The following is a 23673-nucleotide window of genomic DNA, read 5'->3' as shown; positions in this document are numbered from 1 at the left end:
TAAATTGATATGTTCCTACAAATAACTTTTCACTCTACGGGTGCGGGTGTGATTACTCGTAAAACTTAATTAAGTAAGTACTTAAATTTCTTTCCAAAGCTCAGATTTGCTTTCAAAATCTTAGAGCATGAAAGCTTCTACATACTTGTAAGTACTTTGCTACTTGTAATAAGTACTCGTAATTTCAGTGTTCACTGAACAACTGTGGGACATTTAATAATGATTAGGATCAAAGATGCACACATAAATTCTAATTTACTTGCTAGCTAGGTTTTAAATTTTGATGCAAACGACCTAAGCACGGCAAGTAAAGTTTGTGCAGCTGTATAAAAGAGCATCTTTTATTTTCATTGCTTCTTTTAAAAAGTAAATATTAACGAGGATAGTGGACGCGGCCGCTTCTCTATACAAACGTAGTCCCCATGGACACTACGTAGTCCCCATGGACACTACGTTTGTATGGAAAATCGATCACTTGAATTCGTCCTCTTTCGTCTTAAAAGCGAAAATGATAGAAAATAATATGCATCCTAATAAAAGTGGTTCTGGTCCCTGTCGAAAGCGGTCGAATCCAACTTCTGCCGACCCACATTGCCACCTCTGCAGAAACCTGATGGGACACTGGCCCACTCCGCGACAGAGAAAGCAAACTTGTTTGCTTCTCTGTTTGCGAGCAATTCACGTCTAGACGCAGGCTCAAAACTTCCACCTACGCTACCTCAATGCAGTTCCTCTATGCAGAGAATTGCTATTCATCAAAAAGAGGTACGCCGAGCTCTGCAGAATCTTGACGTGAATAAGGCCAGTGGACCAGACGGTATACCTGCACGTCTACTAAAGCAGTGTGCGCCTGAGTTGTCTTCTGTACTGACACGCCTGTACCGCCTCTCTCTCCAAACAAGAACGGTGCCGAAATCCTGGAAGCTTGCAAACGTGCAGCCAGTACCCAAGAAGGGTAGTCGTGCTGATCCCTGCAATTACCGACCAATCGCCATTACCTCCATGCTCTGTAAAGTCATGGAAAGGGTACTTAACGGCAAGCTGCTGGCATACCTCGAAGCAAATGATCTGCTCAGTGACCGTCAATATGGCTTTCGCCGAGGTCGGTCTACTGGGGATCTTTTAGCGTATGTCACGCACTGCTGCGGCGAGGCCATCGAGAGGAACGGTGAAGCGCTTGCTGTTTCACTGGACATCTCGAAGGCCTTTGACAGGGTTTGGCACGCAAGTCTCCTTAGCAAGCTTCCTGCATACGGCATCCCTGCTGACTTTTGTAGCTGGCTATCTGATTTCTTGAGTGAACGGTCGATCAGAGTAGTTATTGATGGCTGCTCTTCGGACCTCATGGCCATTGACGCCGGTGTTCCTCAGGGGTCTGTTCTCTCCGCAACCCTTTTCCTGCTCCACATTAACGACATGCTGCAACCCAGCATTGTAGGTTATGCAGATGACAGTACGGTTGTTGAGAGATATTTGGCTAGTGCAGGGGACAGCAGGGAGGATATACGTTCACAGAGAGAGGCCATGGTTGAGCGAATGAACTTGACCCTTAGTCTCGTTTCCCAGTGGGGTGATGACAATCTGGTCACGTTCAATGCCTCCAAAACGCAGACGTGTCTATTTTCCGCAAAACGGAGTCCATTCGACCTGACTCCTTCTTTCCAGGGTGCATCTGTACCTATTGCCGACAGCCTGGAACTCCTCGGCATGGAGCTGAGTTCAGTCCTCAGCTTCGGCAGCTTCATTGAGTCTAAAGCACAAACTGCGGCCAGAAAGCTGGGCGTCCTAAATAAGGTGAAGTGATACTTCACACCTGGACAGCTTCTATCACTTTACAAAGCTCAAGTCCGGTCGTGTATGGAGTATTGCAGCCACCTGTGGGATGGCTCAGCTAAATACCAACTCGCCGCTTTGGACTCAGTGGAGCGCAGAGCCAGGAGGATGATTGGCGACAAGAAGCTAACGGCTAAGCTTCAGTCTTTGGCCCATCGGCGGAAAGTCGCCAGCCTGTCGGTATTCTACAGGTTGCACTTCGGGGAGTGTGCCCAAGAGCTACACGAGCTTATTCCACCGTCCCCATTCTACCATCGGACTTTTAGACGCACGGCCGGTTTCCATCCTTACTTGGTAGATATTCCACCAATTCGCACGAAGCGCTTTGCTTCTACTTTCCTTATGCGCACTGCCAAGGAATGGAATTCCTTGCCGGCGTCTATATTTCCGTGTTCTTATAACCCGGCAACCTTCAAATCAAGAGTGAACAGGCACCTTCTGGGCGAGCTCGCTCCATCGTAGGCCACGTCTACGCCTCGGCTAGTCTGTGGCCATGAGTAAGCCCATTCATAATAAAAAAAAAAAGTTAATTATTTTCTAACTAAGTAGGTATACTTACAATACATCCACCAACCTACTCGTACCTCGCCCAACCGGCCCAACCCACCAACTAAAGGAAAGAGCCGATGACCCGACATTGAGTATAATGATGTCTTAACTTGTTAACGTAGGTACACCTACGTTTTCTAGATATAACCTGCCTAGACAAGTTAATTTACTTACAAATTTCATCATAATATTTACCGAGTTAGAAGTTTTAAATTTAAGCAGGTCAAATAGCAGTCACTTATGATATGTAAGTGACCTAATTCTCTATCTATGTGACCTAATACTCAATCTGTATAATATATCCTATGCTCAATCTCGGGATTTGGTGTCTCAGACCAGAAAGTCATCCAAGATTAGAGAACGGCTATTAAACCACCTTAGCCGGGGTTAGCAACGGATGTCCTGACTCTCGACCATAACTCAAACGCGAACGAACTCGCCGTAATTGAATAAGGAAATACTTAATAAAACGAGGGCGGCGCGGCGGTGAAACAGTTGTAACTACGCGGTTTTTGCTAGCACGGCTAGCAGAAAACACGGACGTGTATCACAATGAAAGTTTCTGCGATCTAGATTCTCACTAGATGGAAGCACCGTGACGAGAGGTCTTTTGACAGCTGCTGTCAAAATCTACCAATAAAAAAAACATGGTTAAACATGATTGGTGGACTATGACAGCTAGAACTCTCGCCACGGTGCTGTCATCTAGAAAAAAACTCGATCGTGGAAACCCTTATTAACGTAGCAGGCAAACAACTATAAATCACATGTAAGTTTTTAGCCAAAGGATTATTTCGTTTGCAGGGCAAGTGATACCTCTGTGTTTGTTAAATTCACATCTGCTATAGATGCATACCTTATAGCTAAAGTGAAAAGCAGAGTGTTTAACGCTGGTGTAAATATCCATTTCCTCTCGAATCATTGCCACTCTCTCTTCGTCGATATGTCGGCGGCCGATCGTAAGATCAGGCAGATCGTAATGTTCCTGTGTAATGTTTTGACGATAGTCACATTAAACCAATATATAGGTAGGATAGGTTCGTTAGGTTGCTTCAGATGCCCGAAGGGCAAACTGCCCAGAAATAGGAGAACCGCGTAGCGGGGCTCCGTCAACTCAGGGAACGAGTCAAAGATTTTCACGTTTCACGACATGCCTAGGAATTTCACGATATGCCTGATCTTACGATCGGCCGCCGACAGATATATGTATGCATTTATGTAGTATATTGGTGGAATGGGTCGCTTTGACCCTTGGTTAACAATTTACTGTCCTTGCTTAATGCTATTCGTGGAGTATTTGAGGTTTAATTTAATTATTATTAATGTAAAGCTAAATTAATGATATTTATTCAAATAAATACGATTTAACCACAATCACATTATAGTAATGTAATTGAAAAGCTAGCTGCCCTGGGGCTGCGTTAAGCAATAATCAACTGAATTCATTAAAATGAATGACATTATCCGCATGTAATGCTCCCACATATTATTTAGTGAGATGCTAAAACGATAGGTAGGTAGTTTCGTTATTGAGCTGATTCTCAGCTTTGCCTAACACTACCTTTGTAGCAGTGAGTGTAGAAGAAAAAATGGAAACATGAAAAATTAAAACTTACTTAATGCTTTGCAGAGCATACGTAATAAATTATTGTGGTCTTTATTAATACATAATTAAATAATGTCCGACATATCTTAATGTTTATATTTATAATACTGCAAGCAAGAGTGACAGAGATTTGGCAAAATAAGTGCCTACATTATGTATTAAAAAATATATTTTGTTCCGTACACAACACTGACACATTACTTACAACTCTTGACACGGAATCCGTCAGATTGCCCCATAATAACAACCCGTACCTATCTTACCTATGATGAGTGCACAAAATAATAAACACATGAATCATCTCCCTTATGATTTGATTTTTTTTTCCATAAATTTATGTTAAATCCATGATAAACTTCGTCGACGTCGCCAGTTTTAACAACACTAATCCGTTATCGCAAGTTATAATTAAACCAGGCCAAGGCGCTTACCGAGGCTTAGGATATGCACATTAAATGTCACCTTTATGCGTCTGCCGACGGTACCCAAAGGCACTTCGCAGAGGTTAATGAGGGCTAAGCTAGGGTTGCCATATTTAAGGATTATGGCTGACTTTTTATAAACGAGGGGTCCTGTTTCACCACCAATAATTTAAGCCGGTTGATGTTTACGTATAAAATAACGTGTTATACTATAAAGATGAATAAGACCTAAAATGCAAAAATTTAATACTTTTTGCAAGAAAGCTAGACCTCAATGAATGTTACATTCAGAATACCTTTGTCTTGTAGCTTTAAATTGACGAAAATAATATTTTAAAGACCAAACCAAACAAATACAAAGGTACATTTTCACGCCACTGTTCGGAAATGTGGCAATAGATGGTCTAAAACCAAGCTGGAAAGTAGGCAATAGCTGTAGCACCTGAAGCACCACTACTACAATGTTTCATTGTTGTCATCATCTGTCATTGGTGACAGTTCGCTACAGCAATGAGTATCATTTAAAACATAAGAATCAATAAAAGGTCTTTTTTTGCGCAACTTTTTCCTTCAAAAATAAAATTAGGTTATTTATAGCACCAATTTCTTGTTTAAAAAAAAAAAAGAAATATCAAAACCATTCACTTAATTTTTTTTTACAATTATCCATTCAGTTCACGCTTAAGGCGTTTTTTACTTTTGTAGCTGTTTGTGGTTTTATTAGCAAAAACGCTTCTAATTTTAGAGTCGGTTTGAAGCAAATAACAGAAAAACGCCTCTTAAAAGTGGTAAAAAAAGTAAAAAAAGGCGGGATCTGAAAATACCTACTGAATTGGATAGTGTAAATTATGTTTGACTAAAAAATACGCTCTACGCTCGCTATAAAAATGAGTTCTTCTAGTGAAGAAAATGATATTCTTACGCCTACCGAAATTCAAGAGACAGTACAGGCAGTGGCTATTAGTAATTTGCTACCAGAGAAATCGCGGGCTAGTACTTATAGTTATGCAAATGTTGTCTTATTTCCTCGCAGTAGTCGTGAAAAGCACTATGTAATGCCTCGACCGGAAACGCTAAAGATGGACTCGTATTATTCGAGGGCCTCCACTAACGTGTCGGCCCTCGAATTCACTCGTCCATCTTTTAGCGATTTTCCGTCCTCTCCTACAATGTACTATAGATACAGGATAATAAAACATCTGTAAATGAAGTTGGTTGTTTTTTTACGACCTTCTAATTATGTGCTAATAAATATCAAGTGGGTGCTTCATTTATATTTTATTTTCTTTATTGAGGAAAAGACAGATGACTTGCTATTTGCTAATTTTCACAGAAATGGCACCCGATGAGTACCTATAAATGACCCCGCAGCAAACATAAGGAAAAAAGTGGTTTCAGTCAAATCTCACGAAATTTTAATAAATATGGTGTAGATTCATGAAGAAGAATACTTTCATAAATAATCAATTTAGTTATTTCATACAGTCAACAACAGAACTATGAATACAGGCAAAGTGCCAAAAATATGTATACACGACCTTAATGTACAGGCAATAAAGTACTGTATACATATTTTTGACACTTTGCCTGTATTCATAGCTCTGTTGTTGACTGTACAATATGCATAATTATATTTTGTACCATACCTAGTTTTCGTAAATCTTAACATCAGCAACTGTTACTCGATTTTAGGAAAGACATCAAAGAAAAAAAACAATAAAACCTAACTATTTCTGGAAGTATACCTACTCCAGAGAGTCATGCTCTTATAAAAAAAAAAACCAGGAGACTTTCACCTAGACCATACTAGAATTTCGTGAGATTTGACTGAAATACTTTATACTGAATACTTTTTCCCTATGTTTGCTGTGGGGTCCTTTGTTCTACGGACAGTTCGACACTGCACAGATTACTGGGACTAAGGTACGCATATATTTGTTATATAATTTATATACATTACATGCAATCAAACCTACCTACGTTATTAGATTGTATTAGTTTTGAAAACTCACTTGTTTAAAATTGTCACATTTGCTGAGGTACCTACGAGTAACTAAAGTAAGATTATTCTACTGTATCATTACTAATTGTAAAGAAGAATAAAAGGCTATCTACTCGAATTCCTGCGGGGCTTCGAGAGGAAACGATGCATTTTGCTCACACTTTCCAGAGACCAGTTTTGACGAAATATTTGAAGACTTAATTGAATATTGTTGTTTGTGCAGTCAAGACTCAACTGCTCACCTTAACAGGCAAAGATAAGATAAAAATATAACAAAATCAAGATTCGCATGTCATGTCATAGAGGATTAGGAAAATCATGTCACATATTTTATAAGCAACGTTTCTCGAGCATTTAAAATATTCAAACAGCACTCAAAAATATATCAGAGGTGAGGCTAAATTGCAAAAATATACATTCATTACCCATTCAAGCTTTATTTATTTGCATGAAGCGGCTTAATTCTCATCCCGTGACGTCACGGCGGATAAAAACATGGCCGTCCTCTTGTCATGTTGACAGCGCGGACCGCGTCGTTTGTTCCACGCTTTTCTCTTGTTTTTGCGTGGGGGATGAGTGACGATGTACGAGGGGGCTGTTGACGTGATACCGAGAAGGTCGCGCTTTAACCATGTTAGAATACATAACTTTTTTCGCCTACAGGCTTCAGTTTCTTGATAAGGGTGGCTGTTACCTTATATTATCTCTTTATCATCATTATTTCAGCCTATATACGTCCCACTGCTGAGCACAGGCCTCCTCTCATGCGCGAGAGGGTTTGGGCTATAGTCCCCACGCTAGCCCAATGCGGATTGGGGACTTCACATACACCTTTGAATTTCTTCGCAAATGTATGCAGGTTTCCTCACGATGTTTTTCCTTCACCGAAAAGCTAGTGGTAAATATCAAATAATATTTCGTACATAAGTTCCGAAAAACTCATTGGTACGAGCCAGGATTTGAACCCGCGACCTCCGGATTGAAAGTCAGGCGTCATATCCACTCGGCCACCACGGCTAGCGTAATATAAGTAAGATACGTTAAGCTTCACCGTGAATTGGACGCTGCATACAGCAAATTACATTACAGTTTTATATTTTCAATTATATAAATATGTTAGGGTCGGTTAGGCAATATGTGTAAAATTTCGAATGCCGCCAAAGTCTTCCGTGATCAAAGTTTTGCACGGGACTCTAAAAACGTGATATTAGTAACTTCATGTCAGAATAATGAGGTTAAAATCCCACAGATTATAAATGGATCTAACAGTCAGGAACCCAAAAAAGTCTGTAGTTTGTAATTTATGTATTTTACGATTCGCATATCTAATTACATAATATCACCTTAATCTGTTTTAAGATTTGCACGTTTATCATCATTAGATTGATGATACTTCACGGCATGACTTGCCTTCCAGCTAAGAGACGGAGTTTAATATAATGATATTACGCTATGATTAAGTAAACGCTGATCCAACGCGAGTTGTAATTAATAGTAAACGTAGATGAAAACGCTCTTACGAGTAACTAATACATTTTAGCATAGGTTATAAGTTGCCAGTTTTGTATTTATGCCAACTTATAACCTTATTACAGATATACAATTTCATAACGGTTTTGTATCTATTCTGTATGTATATTAATGTGTTTATTTAAGTAAAGATAATATTTTGTCAATAATGGCGATTAACAAGCACTGAACCTTTTTTGAAAGATTCAATAAATTCAAATTCATCCTAGAATTTTATTTAGTTCATCCTAGAATTTTATTTATTCCAGTCCCCAAAGTGTTTTTAAAAAATGAGCCCTATAGGTTAATATAAATCCTCCATTCGTTTGACTTGAAATCTACTTATTTATTTATTATAATATAAAAATCTCCAATTAAAAGTATCAATTTATGTGCTAAAGTACTAAATGGCAGGTTATCAAGAAATATCTTATTTACGGTTCGTCGACTACACTTGCAGGCAACTACGAGTAGTTATAATCCTTACTAATCTAACTAACGAATCACTACTGAGAAATTCTCGTTTTTAGGGTTCCGTACCCAAAGGGTAAAACGGGACCCTATTACTAAGACTTCGCTGTCCGTCCGTCCGTCTGTCACCAGGCTGTATCTCACGAACCGTGATAGCTAGAAAGTAGAAATTTTCACAGATGATGTATTTCTGTTGCCGCTATAACAACAAATACTTAAAACAGAATAAAATAAAGATTTAAATGGGTCTCCCATACAACAAACGTGATTTTTGACCAAAGTTAAGCAACGTCGGGAGTGGTCAGTACTTGGACTTGGGTGACCGTTTTTTTTTTGGTTTTTGTTGTTTTTTTTTTGCATTATGGTACGGAACCCTTCGTGCGCGAGTCCGACTCGCACTTGCCCGGTTTTTAATATCACTACCTAAGCTAATTAAGGAAAATAGCATGTTATTTCAATGTAGACTTTACTCATTTTATTGCTCATAACGTAGCTTACAGTACCTTGTTTACAACTACGTAAACATAATTAGGAGGTAAATGCAGAGGAAACAACAAGTAGCAGCGGCGATATTCTGGAAAACATTAAATTATAAGATACTGAAGACGTAATCGATATTTCACAGCAACAGGCAAACTGTTAGAAAAATTAGGGTCACTAATTTACATATGTGTACCAAATTTCAATTTAATTGGTCCAGTAGTTTCTGAGAAAATAGGCTGTGACAGACGGACAGACAGACAAACGCACGAGTGATCCTTTAAGGTTTCCGTTTTTTCCTTTTGAGGTACGGAACCCTAAGTAAGCTAGGTATACAAAGTATTCCAACGCCCTAGTAAAGTCGGGCAAAATGTCTGAATTCAAATAAAAATCAGCCTAGATTTTCTATCTCTGGTTATCGGTCAGGCTTCCTTCCTTTAGAATTAATCATTTAAGTTCTATCGGGATCAAAATGTGACGAAGCTACATTTGTTTGCTTTTGAGTTTGATACTACCTACGTGCATAGGAGCCTGAAACAGGAGCAAACATTTAGACAGGTGTCTCCTTTCTTTGAGTAACTCGTTTCTTGCTATACTCAACATATTTTTTGTTGCGTCTTAAGTATTTTTATTGTACTACAGGCCCATGTTTTTGTTTGCTTGTGAGTTCTACTTTAACGCGTAGGTTTATTAACTCGCGTAGCATTAGTAGCTAACAACGTTAAATCCTTAACGGCAACATAACGCGTACGTTCGCTTTACGTTTTATTACGCGCGTTAACGATGAGGTGACTCTAATGTACGAGGGTTTAGTGGAAAAGGTATAAAAGTAGATATAAAATGAATACAGTATGTTTATCTAGTTTGTTTGTCCTACTTTAAAACGAAATACCACTACTTTTGTTGACGTGAAATAAAACCTTCCTAGTTACAATCTTCGATCCAAGATATAAAAATATGATAAACTTGAACGGAATTGGACGCAACCTACGTAGTACTCTGTAGGGTACTAAAGTTATGTTCTTACCTATATAATAGCAGAGACATATATAACCCTTAGTGCCATGCCTTATGGGAAACGGTCGCAGAGATAGTTCAGAGCCGGAAACCGCTACCAACTTTTAGTATGTTGTTGGGCATGGCATTGGGTCTCCAAAACTGCCGGGAGACGGCGGCGCCGGCCATCTACACACTACCTATACACTCTCTGATAATAGTCAATCAAGTCGCAGCTAACTAGTCGCGTTGCTACGTATACAATTAAATAGTTGGTGATGACTTCTGTGATTAAATCTTGATGATATTAAATCTTCCTGGAATCGCCATCACACAAAACTTTACTTATTGTATTATTTGGTGTCCTCGTAAGTTTATCTTCAATTAAAAAAGATGTTACGGGTAGCGGTCAATGACAGTTTAATTTTCTCATTTAGGAAACACCATAATTTTAGATCAATATTGGAACTTAATTATACCCCTGCATTACTAACCATCAATTAAAAATGAACTAAACTTAAATAATAAGTAAGAAAAAAGACAACTAGCCCGCTTTAAAATATACAATTGTGTATGGTCCGTCCGTTCTATCTAATAATAATCGAGGCTAAAAAAGTCTTTCGTGAAATTAAAACATTAATAAAATTTAAAATTCATTCAATTAAGAGCCAACAGGAGTGGTCATTTCTCCATACAAACGTACTCCTCTGATTTGACTTTGGAATCGGCGATACTTAAGACAGGCGTAAAGCCAGGAAATTAGAAGGGGTCAAAAGATATGGCTCGAAAATTTACTTCTGTTTAAAATTTTGCTGGTCTAATCCCTGGGCAATATTAGCTATCTTACCTATATAGGTACTTAAGAGCCAACAGGAGTGGTCATTTCCCCATACAAACGTACTCCTCGTTTTCCTCCGTGGTTTTTGAAGCTAGAGCAATGATTTTTTCAACACAGATTAATATAGTCAATATCTGTGTCGGACCGTCTTGCTTTTTTAATATTTTTGTTTTTTAAGGCGCTAAAGCCCTTCAAAAATGGCCAAAATGGCCTAATTGACTATGCCGCAATGAGAGGCGTGGCATTCAAAACTGATATCAATTAGCCAAAAGAGCAAAACGGTCCGACACAGATAATTTCATAATCATTTAGATTTCCAAATTTGTTTACGATTGGTTAAGTTTTGGAGCAGGAAACAGAGGAGTACGAAACCTCGAATTTTGAGATTTTTACGCAGGATTTTTCGCCATGTCCTTATCGCACTACTTTTAGGTGCCGCTTCTGTTAGCGAGACGGGTATACATACCTAAGATATTTAAAACTGAGCTCCTGTTTCGTCTTAATGTCGACATGACAGTCATGCAATTAATTTTAAATGGATGAGGCTAGAAGTAACAAACACAAACTTATAAAAAGTATGCTAATTAAAACACTAAGTAAGGTTGTCAATTGCTTTTATTTTCGTCTTGTAAATTTCTAAGGATCTCTTTAATGAAAATTAACAGATATGAAAAAACTTATTAAAAAAGAATACGTAGTTATTTGTTTTACAAGGGGAAAAGTTGTTGTTTAACCTCTCGTGCTAATATTCATATCTGAACAAGCAAAAGATAAATTGAACCGTTGCGAGAGTTAAACAACTTTGCCACCGAGTGAAACACGAAATTTTTCACCACACCAACACAGGGCAAACACTAACTGTAAAATATCAAACAAAATCAAAGCAATTCAAAATGATCGTTTTTAAATATGTATCATCCAAAATCATCATTTAATAAAAGTCAATCCTACCAACCAACATAAGGAAACAACTCAAATTTTTCATTTGATTACTTTGCCTCACATGTGGATAAAATACAACTTTCTTTTCAGTTTTTGAATAATCAAGAAAGCCCTTACCAGCTGGTGTGGTGAAAATGACCTAGTTTATGTGACTGCTACATAATGAAAGGCATTAAAATACGAGTGTGGGTTTATGAAACGAATGAAATGAGTTTCATAATAGTATCACACGAGTGTTTTATGCCTAATTATGTACAGTTACATACACTGCTTTATCTACTTACATATTATAAACTTTCTATGATATATTCTCTAACCTCATATAAGCCGACATTGGGGCACTTTCCTCTCTGGCGGAACTCGCGGATATGAAGTGGCGTCTCCGAAATATCTTTATCGCACATTTTCACGAAACTTTTGTTATAGTTACTTTAAAAACAACAACACAAATTATTTTTTACTTACAAACTAATTAAAAGATAAACTGTACGTCAAATGGCGGCAAATGAAAACTTTTTTCACGCATGTCACGTATCCGTAGTTTTTTTTAAATTCAGAGACAAACTAGAGCCGGGGTCGATTATCATATCGTCCGATACCAACTTAGATGCGAGAATTGTCAATATTGTATGCAATTGTCATTTGATTTCAAATAAAAAGTCATCTCGACTGATATTGGAATAGGGGTCAAATGAAATTACTTTTTTTTTTCAGAGATGTTCGAAATTTGAATGCATTACCAAATCGATTTTGATATATAGTTCGTTTTTTTTAGCATTAGAAAGAACTTCACAGAAGCAAGCGTGCAGTTTTTGTCAGGCTCTTTAATTGTTAATAATTATTGAATTATCTAATGTAGCATGGTCAATACATGTAATTTACTTCAAATTATTACCGCTCTAAGTGCCGGATTTGGAACCACAAGCTTACTTCTGCGAAGTTCTTTCTAATGCTAAAAAAAAACGGACTATAGTAATGAAGCTATTACCACATTTCCACAGATAAGAAATTTGCTGTAACAAAACAGTTTATCGTAATGTGGGCCATTATTTACGGATATTGAAGGCATCATAGAGAGTTTATGATATGTGTGTAGATAAACACCTTAATACAGTTGTCAAATGCTCTTACTTTCACCCTGTATCCCTGTGAATTCGCAAGGACCGCCCTCACACCCAAGCTGTATTTGTATTGAATGTGCGAGCACAGAAGAGTTGAGTTCGAGCGTAACGTGGCCTCGAGGTCCGTAACAGCCGTGTGAATGGAGAGCACACTTATACTGGTTATCCCAAGTTCTCGAATCGCTAGTGCTCGGTAAGCGTTGGCAATAATATTCCGGGTCAAATAAAAACTTGTACAGCCCTCGGAGCGGCGTAATGAAGCCCGCTCGTTAGCTGTCGCGTGTATCGTCGTTTTTGTAAGGTCAGCGAGCCGGACCATTACTTTTTTGTCTCCTAAATCTTTAGTTATTTGTCACGTACGCTGCTGGTTCATATGGTCTAACTGCTAAATCTTGAAAGTCAACTTAGGTGTACATTAAGATTTTACTACTAAAACTTTAACATAGAAAAATCCTAGAAGAAAGTGCCATAGTTCTTATTTCTTATTTCCATTTGAAATTAAGTAGCAAGATTCTACTAACACACTGTATTACCTATTTACGAGTAGGTACAGTACATTTTAAACTTATACGTAAAACTACTATAATAGTAGTAGTAGTAGTAAACACTGTATTGCACAAAACAAGTACATAACACAGAGAGAATACATTTACTGTATTCTCTCTGTGTTATGTACTTGTTTTGTTATTTTTAATGGAGTACCATTAAAAATGTAAAAACAATAAGAAAGTACGCAAACTCAGCTAAATAAACCAACGCCGTTCCTGTCATTCCTTTTAACAACTTTTTAAACCAGATAAACATTTGCGCAGAGCCAAGAAACTTATTTTCGCCATTAACCTATCATAACAAGTGCAATAAATATTTGCAAAGCTTAAGCTGGCTCATTCAACGTGCTGCTTTAACTTAATGCGGTATATTCGAGTTGTATCAGTTGTTTAACGGTTGTAAGTAACGCAAGTTCTGTAGTAACTGTGCTAAGTTATAGCTTCAAAAACTTATAACTTCTTGGCTTGTGAGACGATCGTAGTTTGAATTAAAATTGGAGATTTATCGTCTTATAATTATAATTTTAATAACAAAACGAACGAAGGAGTGGCCTCAACTCCTGTTTTTAGTAAAAAAAAGGGTGTGTTAATATATTTCATATGATAAGTATGAAGTTTTTTTTTTCAAGATTATTGTTAATCTTTATTCCATTAAAAAACACAGCTATTTAGATATTTAATTACTTTCTTACGTGTATTGACCGTCGATTTATTGTATTGCCCCACTTGTGGGTCGCGACTCATAGTTTAGGAAATGCTGGTGTAACGAGTTCAAAGGCGCACCCATTAAGGACACTTCATTACGATTTGCTGAATGATGCCCACGGGTAACGTTTGACCTAAAACTTGCCGCAGTTTATAGAAAAAGAAAATTACTGTGCTCACTGACAAACTGCCTAATCGTGAATTACTCCTAAGGCCGCATAATACCTACTATTGGTACGAGATATAAGTACCTATATATACATAGATGTCATATACTATTACATCCTAAGTAGTTTAGACAAAATCAATATTTAAAAAAAAACCTCTTTGAAAATAAAGGGTCCATATAGTCTCAAACAAAGTCAAAAGTAGTGTTGTCAAAGTGACAAGGATTAAATTTGAATACAGAAAAATCTTTGCCTTTCAAAAACCTATATTATTTTGACATAAAGTGCCCATGTCGAATACTACTAGTGCAGCGTCGAGCACTAGTACTTCTACCTGACTGTCAAAAAAGTGTCATCAAAATACAACCCGTTTTCTTTTTTAAACTTGTTAATGCCTTTCGTATCCAATCGTTTCTGTAATATTAAGTGCTAGTAAAGTACCTACTCTTCCGTAGTTTTTAACATTGGATGCTACTTTTAATCTTTGGTTTTATTTAAATAGCACAATGAAGCGCTAACATCCGTATTTATTACGATGGCAATAATCATGCGAGAGACTCACGTGATGGTCGCTGGTGGGTTGGCGTGGACCAGACACGGCAGGACGACGTCGCCGCCGCGTCGCACGCTCGTCTCCCACTGGCCGTGGTAGACTGCGCGCGGAGCTGCCGCGCCGGTAGACGCTGGAAAAGTTGGAACGTTAGTGTTTTGTTTAATAACAAGGTGTTAAGTCCCCTTTGTCATTATTGCTGTTTTGAATGTAGAACCTTCTTGTATTTTATTTTAATTCAAAATAGGATTTGAATGCTGGCTACCCAGGGAGCCGACGAGTATTGAAAGGTTAAGGTCCACTTGCACCATCCCACTAACCCGGGATTATGAACGAGCGGTTATTTAAACCGTTAATCTGGTGTCAAATTGTACTGGTAACCATGGTAACTCCAGCTTTAATTGGTTAACCCCGGGCCAGTGAATGGTGCAAGTGGCCCTAAGTTAAAAAAGAAAATGCTCGCCTTTTTACGCACTACGTCATCCTGATCTTGGTTGGGCCTCAATACAAGTTGGTAGCATAAATGGTATTATAAGTATTCACGCGAGATATCAATGCTGACTGCTGCACTATTTTCCAGCTTTTCGTAACTAATAATGACTTACCCCCTTATTCATAAAAGTCTACTAAATTGACACCTGATAATAATCGTTTGTCCCTTTCTGACGGATAGGTATGATGGAAAGGGACAAACGATTATTAATGGCTTGTCGACTTTAGTAGACGTTTATAAATAAGGGGGTAATTCAATAATGTTAGCTGTTCTATTTTACTACTCACGCGCAACATCGATGCTGACGGGCGCGCTCCGGCGCCGCTCGCCGGTGAGCGAGTCCAGCACCGAGCAGGAGAACTGCGCGCGCGCGTCTTCAGCTCGCACTGAGCGGACCACCAGCTTCCAGCCTTCGTCCACTAGAAGCGTCGAGCCAGCTGTCACAATAAGTGTTATTGAGCAATTTTCATAACCAGAGCTCGGCAGGGGTGAGCCATTTTGACGTCACTTATGTCAAGTGTAGATATTAGTATAGATACACCTTAGAAAGAAATATTAAAATAAAGCTTCTTCTTCTTCTAAGAAGAAGAAGAAGAAGAAAATAAAACTTTATTAATTATAATTAAACTAAAATAACAATGCCTTATGTACAAACAAACTTTAATAGTAGCATATGGATAAATATAAATATTATTTGAAGAGGTTTACTGAAAGCTTGCTATAAAATTCATTTGATTTAATGGCGATGTAAAGATCGTAGCGGAAAGGCAGCCTAAATAAAATAATTTCTTTAGTTATTAAATTACACCACATATACCATCGAATGACACGGCATGTCCATGTTGTGCAAACTCTGAAAACAGCTCAGCCCCGCCGAGCTCTGGTCATAACTAAATTGCAAACACGATTTCACCTTTCGTGGGCACGTTGTATTCGGCACCCAATGTAAATAATTTACGATTACAATTAGAATTTTTAGTGGCGTTAAAACTATTTAGTTTAAATTATTTAAATCGTATGGAATTGTACAATAAACAGATAACAAACAGTTAAATTATAAATTGAGTCAAATCAGCCACTTGATAACCTCGTTTTAATTCATATTAATAGTGTAAAGCTTTAATACCACATTACCATATTGATATTTGATATTAAGTTTCGCCGCAGTTACTTAACGAAAATTATTTACTGAAAATTTGGTAATTACATGTTTGATGCGAGGCAAATTACGCGCTTATATTTAAACACCTAGCGGAAATATCGAACAAAGGAAACAGTTGACTGGTCTATTTAACCTAACAGGAGCTATTATATTTTTGAGTATCATTCGCATTCTCATTCGGTTCTCATTTTTTTTCTCTTAATTACACAGGATTTTAATATAAAATAAAAGATATTTATTCGTGACGTTCACAAAATATGTAGTCGTACTAACATGTACAGACAACAACAGCAAGGCAGCAAGGTAACATGTACAGCAACAGCATCATTTTGACGCTTGGAGACCCTTATATATCTCTAAAGATAATTTGATTAACTATATAATGTTTTAGTTTAGTTCTGGTTTTGACACTCAGATACATTTACAGGTACATATACCTAAATGATTTTAGTTTCTTTTTGTATTTTTGTGTTTTTTTCATATCTTTCAAAATACCATGTCGGCGTGTAAAGGTGCCTTTATGGCCTATTTTTTGAATAAATATTGAAGTTTGCAGTTTGAATTTACAAGACTTGGTACACTATAACTTGTATAAAGCAACCAGTAACTTTCATCTACACTAGTTGTAGTATGTTGTGTCTACTTACAGAGATGCTCAGAGGCAGGCAGGACAATGTCATCTCTGTACCAGGCCGCGACACTTGCATGTTCCCTCAAGGAGGCCGACGCGGTGCAAGTTAGTAGCGCCGGGCCTCCCACCTCTGCGGGCGTGGCCGTCACGCGTGCTTGCCACTCTTGCCATACCACTGTGAAAGAAAACTTATATTTAATATAAAACCCATAGGTACATTACATGTTTGACGACCGGTCTGGCCTAGTGGGTAGTGACCCTGCCTGCGAAGCCGATGGTCCTGGGTTCGAATCCCAGTAAGGGCATTTATTTGTATGATGATACAGATATTTGTTCCTGAGTCATGGGTGTTTCCTATGTATTTAAGTATTTGTATATTATATATATATCGTTGTCTGAGTACCCACAACACAAGCCTTCTTGAGCTTACTGTGGGACTTAGTCAATTTGTGTAAGAATGTCCTATAATATTTATTTATTACAATTGAAACCATAACTTTGTTCTAGAGTTCTGCCATCTAGCCAGGTGCAGAAATGTTCTATGATGGCGATACAAGCCAACTAATTTACCAGTAATAATATTAAGTACCTAATAGTATTCCATACTTTAGTTTTTGTATAATTCATAACCAATTAGAGGAAACCCCTTAAGTCCAATGCGCATATGATACATGTTATTTCAATTACTCATCAACAATTATAGACTTAAATAAGTAAGGGCCCGATTCGGATTTTGAAATAGACATCTATTAGATATCTTTTAGACATCACCAAGATACGATAACGATATGTTTAAGATCTAACCTGTCAAATTTGACATTTGCGCGATTCTGGAGATACTCTAAGCTTGAACGATTTCCACAGGATATGACTTAGAGATCCAATTCACATCTAATAGACATCTTACTCTATCTAACGTAAAAGTGACATTGGTTGCCCCAATTGCGCTGAAAAAGAGAACTAGTTGATATCTAAACTATAACGTATCTATATAGAATGAATCTAAGTACGTGTTGTCGTCTCGTGAATATCTTGAAGTTCGATTAGGTACGGCAGTAAATACATACATTCAAAATATAGCTAATATAAACCGCACTTTTAAGTGTGAAGTGTCAATTGATATTCCATTACTAAAACATGAACCGCGAGTGGAATTATATGAGCGAATAATAAAATAGGTACCTGCTCGATGTTATTTTAGGTTTGACCTCATCAAATGGGCGGCCCAATCCTAAAACTCTTACTATTCTTTTCGTTAAAAAAAATCCTTATTATGCCTTATTTTAAGCATAATGGATTCTATTTGTGGAACTTATGAAAAGTACTTAGTAGTTATTTTTTTAATGGAAGAGATTTATTAGAATGATTTCACTTCAAATATTGGTTCTAAATATAGGTATTTTAAACATACGTAATATTTATCACATCAAACCGATATTTAAATCTATTGGAATCACTGTCAACTGTCATTGTACGTGAGCGAGATGGATGTCCGTGCTCGGATCCGGGACAGCGGATATCAATTTTGATTTTTTTTTAATAATATAATTACGTATTTTCGCTGCGTCATACAAATATTAATGACGGGTGGTTATTTTTGTCTGCTTTTATTTTTACTATAGGTCCTCTGTACGGATATGTTGGTCGTATTTGTCTACGTGACAGCGTGATAAAACGGTGTCCGTCTCTTTCTATCCTGCAGAGTTAAAAAATGACAGTTGTTTTATCACGTGGATAAATATGGATAAAGCGATCCATAATAGGCTTGCTGCTTGCTGTTTTCTCTTTTTAAGGTGTGCATTACATATAATTTGTATTGGCAGTAATTGGTTATGATGTCAAATATACTGGCTTTATTCGTCCTGTAAATAAGTTTTCATAATTGAAACCCCTAGATGTCAGTATTTCCAACGAACTCGTTAATTTTCTTCTGCAAAATTGAACAAAAGTCACCTTTACGAGTCCCCTGGCGTTCATTCGAGCAATTAAAAATGAGTCGTATAACAGCCGTAAAATTTGCAGCGTTTCAGTTGATTACTCGAATTGGTATTTATGTGGTATCTTTAGTAGGTTCCTCGCAGCGAGGTAAAAATAAATTGCTTTCGGCCTTGAGCCATGAAAGCCTTCAATTTTGGGGTCTATCGCTTACTCGGCTTTCACTATAAGCTCTCGCGGTTAGCAAAAAATTACTTTTTTTATAATGTATTATTTTAGAATCATTTATTGTTACCTGAGAGGGCTGAGAGAGGCTGAGAGCAATGTATTTAAAAAAATATTAAGTTCATAAACTGTAACACGGGAACGATTTTATAAGACGTACTCCTTTTCAAATAATTAGGTTTTGGGCTCTGGGTAATATTAAACATATTGACAATGCTGCTAACCTACGATTCCGATCACACGTAAAAGGATGCAAACATATACATATACATAAACATGTGGTGTGTGTTTGACCATGGGGCTTTAAATCCAGGGCTCGATTCTACTCGCAAAACTGAGCTACTTTTAGGCACTGGTCCTACCGCGAGCTAGTAAGCTATGAGCTATCGGCTATAAACACGAACAAAAGATAAGCACTCCCGTGTAAATAAAAGAGACACGGCGATATTTATAGCTCACCGCTGGGCGAGTAACTATAAATATCGCCGTGTCTCTTTTATTTACACGGGAGTGCTTATCTTTTGTTCGTGTTTATAGCCGATAGCTCATAGCTTACTAGCTCGCGGTGGGACCAGTGCCTTATTATGGCACCAACCCCGAAATCCCGATTTTTTTTTTTTACTTTTTCATATATTTTGGCTGATCAGATGTCGACGTTTTCTAAGGAAAAGCTAAAAAAAATCCCCGATTTTAGGGTTGGTCCCATAGTAGTAAAAGTAGCTCAGTCTAGCGAGTAAAATCAAGCCCTGGATTTAAAGCCCCAAGGTCAGACACACCATGTATGTATAGGGACGTATAAAGCTTGCTACTTAAAATTACAGTGATATTGTTCTAGTTCCAGAATAAATGAGTGAACATAACCTATACGTGAATCTCTTTGTTACACCAGCACCAGCACAATAAACGACCGGAAAATATTTCCAGGGACGAAACTGTTGTTTCTTCAAATGTAATATGTATTTTTGAGGTATTTCTACTATCTGAATGTGGTTTTCCTCAAACCTCAATAGTTTAAAACAAAGCAGCAGAAAGAAATAACTAGCCATAGCCATTTTTCAAACACTGAACGTACATAGGACAATCTTTCACAAAAGACAGATTCAAACTTTCAGATTTTTAACACCCTTTTATTTATGAAAACAGGATATAATCGCGAATAATTTGAAGTTTTAAAATTACCTCCGACTTTTCGAGAACGGCATTTTCCCCATGGTCTCGGTGAAGACTGGCTAAAATAGACATCAACATGATTTCGTTTTTTTTGTGGTTTTTGTTCTTGAGTGTTGTGTGTCGATCGAGTCTGTGCAAACATTAAAAACTTTTCTTTCTTATCGTCCCATATCCTATCGGATGTCGGCGATCATCATGCGAAAGTTTTCTCTGTTCTTTGCCGTTCTAGAAAGAGTGGCGGCGTCCTTGGTACCGGTCCAATCTCTAATATTTTGACTCCACGATGTTCTAGGTCTTCCTATACCTCTTTTACCTTCTATTTTACCTTCCATTATATGTCTCAGTATGTTGTATTTACTATTTCTGTAGATGTAACCTAATTAAAAACTTTAATGTTCCAAAACCCGCTCAGCTAGATGTTCCTTTATTAACCATAACCAAGCCATATCTATTTACGTTTTTTACATACACGTCGCCTCACAAGTACCTACACGTATAAGCTAATCAGATTTTATTTAGCATAACAAAGTTGCCGGCTTCGGCGCCTCGGGCGGCTAGTTATCACCGGATGCTCCTGGGAGACAAGATGGCGGTGCTTCCGATATTGACATCCATGGGAAAGAAAATATATATTACTACCTTACTGGGTTTAAGGCCTCCCCACATCTAGCTTCTTTCGAGCGTCGGCGTCCACAACTGTATGGCCGCTGCTCGACGCAACGTCGACGCTACGTCGACGCAACTGCGCAGCGACGTCATTTTCCATAGCGTTGACCAGACGCCGACGCTCGAAAGACGCTAGATGTGGGGGGGGCCTTAAAGGCTGTAACATCTAGGGAGTTCAGTGACGTACATGACTTTATTAGGGGTCCGTACCCAAAGGGTAAAAACGGGACCCTATTACTAAGACTCCACTGTACGTCTGTCTGTCACCTGGCTGTATCTTATGATGTATTTCTGTTACCGCTATAACAACAAATACTTTTTTTATAAAAAGTACGGAGCCCTCGGTGGGCCGACGCGCACTTGACCGGTTTTTATACTCTGCGAATCTGTAATATGTGAAAATTGTGGGTATTTTTTTTATTTTTGTAATAAAACTTTTAATGTGCATGTTTTTTTAGCAAAGGGTGATAACTAAGTTGGTCGTTGTTATTTAGAACTTGGCAGGTTCACATTATACATATAATCTCGACTAAATAATTTGTTTTGAAATATTACAGACGTAGGTATAAAAAATATATATATGAAGGAAATTAATCCACTTTGACGGACAAGGTATAATATTTCTGACTACTACTTAACGGAGTAGGAGTACGGAACAGAACAGAGTACTTAAACAAATGCCATTTAATAAACTTAATGTCAGCTCATCAAATTAATGTAGTCAAACAAACTCCCAATTGGGGTAAAACCGTGATCAAACAAGGGTCATTCAGGTATTCATTACTTGAAATGAATTTTACGTGGACAGAATTCCAGTTTTCGCATCGGGCTAGAGAGGGAAATAACCACATATGGCAACGAGTATACATACAGACCACATAACATTGACATTCCTGTAGCTAAAATGATCGCTCTTATGTAGGTATTATAATAGTAAACGAATAACATTTTAGTAATTTAATTTTTTGTGTTTGCATTCGTTTGACACCATCAGACTAGATAATTTATTTGTTAAATATTTGTTAGTGTCGACAGGCGTGTCTCACTCCGCGATTTCGTCGCTCTGCTACAGGTAGCAAAAAGTACATCCGTTCGGCCCCAATTTTGGGGTTTGCCATAAGCCGCGCGTGGCGCTGTCGCCACCTAGCGGCCATATCTGTGCTGATCGTGACAGACGCGTTTTGTTAGAGAGTGAGTCTTCTGTACCTAGTACTATTATTTATTCTGTGGTGTCGAGTGTAAAGCCGACCACTGACTAACAGTCCGCCGGACGATATCGGCCTGTCAGTTAGAACAAAAATTTGATAGCTCCGAACAACTGACCGGCCGATATCGTCCGGCGGACTGGTAATCAGTGGGCCCCTTAACGGAGCGGTATGAGTAGTAAAATAAAGTATGTGGAAGCGACTTTCTTTGTTGGGTTGATTGAATACCATGCGAATGCGACCAATACCGATAGGCACAAGTATAGGCTTTATCACGGAAAAGGACACGAAACACCTTTTATCCGGGTGAATGCCACCTTTCCCTAGGGAAACGTGGAAAACAATACACGCGATCAGAGCAGTAAAAACCCTTGGGTAGTTTTCAAAACACTTGTAAGTAAAGGTCCTAAGAATTATGGCTCCTCTACACGATGGGCCAACGCCGGGTACTCCAAGGGACGCATTTATGCGTTAGAGGGAGCAAGTGATATTTCTATCTCATTCTACCGCATGGCTGCGTCCCTTGGAGTGGCCGGCGCTGGCCCATCGTGTAGAGGAGCTATTAGATATTTGCACAGAGTTTGTAATGACAAGTGTGGAGGTGTCACCATTGACTTGATATACGTCAGTACATTTCGTGCCCCACACGCCACGACTTGATATGTTATACGGGTTGTTTACGTGCAAATTTTGACATGATGACAGTTTATTAGGTACTTCATTGACGTGGCGACGAAAAGGTTAACTTCCTCTCTTTGTCACGTGGCACAAAGTTAGCTTAGACGGATTCTAGGATACCTATTTTCCGTTTTCGAATTTAAGTCAGGGTTCCGTACCCAAATTGGACCCTATTACTAAGACTCCACTGTCTAGTCTGACCGTCTGTCTGTCTGTCTGTCTGTCTGTCTGTGTGTCTGTCTGTGTGTCTGTCTGTGTGTCTGTCTGTCTGTCTGTCACCAGGCTGGATCTCATGAACCGTTATAGTTCATGAGATCCAACCTGTAGTTGAAATTTTCACAGATGATATATTTCTGTTGCCGCTATAACAAATACATACTAAAAAATACGGAACCCTCGTCGGGCGAGTCCGACTCGCACTTTTCCGGTTTTGTTCTTTCTACATTTCTATAGATAAAAAAAAAATCTAGCTGGTATTTATTATTTGGTGGGAATACGATGCACAAAGATATTTTATCAAATACAACTCCAGTTGTCTCTGTTTTGTGTTTAAGTCTGTTTGTGTGAGGTATTTTCAGTTTGATAAATAGTTAGTCCCTAACTAAATAGACAATGGTTACAATATTACAAATAAGTAGATTATGGGCCCGATTCGGATTATGAAATAGACATCTATTATACATCTTATAGACATCATCAAGATACGATAACGATATGTTTAAGATCTAACCTGTCAAATTTGACATTTGCACGATTCTGGAGATAATTT

General features: G+C 38.1%; 1 protein-coding gene across 1 annotated transcript in view; it reads right to left on the bottom strand.

Moving 5' to 3' along the window:
* The window catches only part of LOC134680300 (cell adhesion molecule Dscam2), a 212826-nt gene that overhangs the window by 92342 nt on the left and 96811 nt on the right, over positions 1 to 23673 (bottom strand). The window contains exons 5-7 of the mRNA XM_063539410.1: positions 17042 to 17200; positions 15520 to 15669; positions 14752 to 14872 (exon numbers count right to left, since the gene is read on the bottom strand). Coding sequence (XP_063395480.1) covers positions 14752 to 14872; positions 15520 to 15669; positions 17042 to 17200 — 430 coding nt within the window. The remainder of the gene's footprint in view (positions 1 to 14751; positions 14873 to 15519; positions 15670 to 17041; positions 17201 to 23673) is intronic.

This window comes from Cydia fagiglandana, chromosome 3 (genome assembly GCF_963556715.1).
Source record: "Cydia fagiglandana chromosome 3, ilCydFagi1.1, whole genome shotgun sequence".
Classification (NCBI taxonomy): domain Eukaryota; kingdom Metazoa; phylum Arthropoda; class Insecta; order Lepidoptera; family Tortricidae; genus Cydia; species Cydia fagiglandana.
The sequence above is the reverse complement of the archived record's forward strand: the minus strand, read 5'-3'. Positions and strand labels throughout refer to the sequence as shown.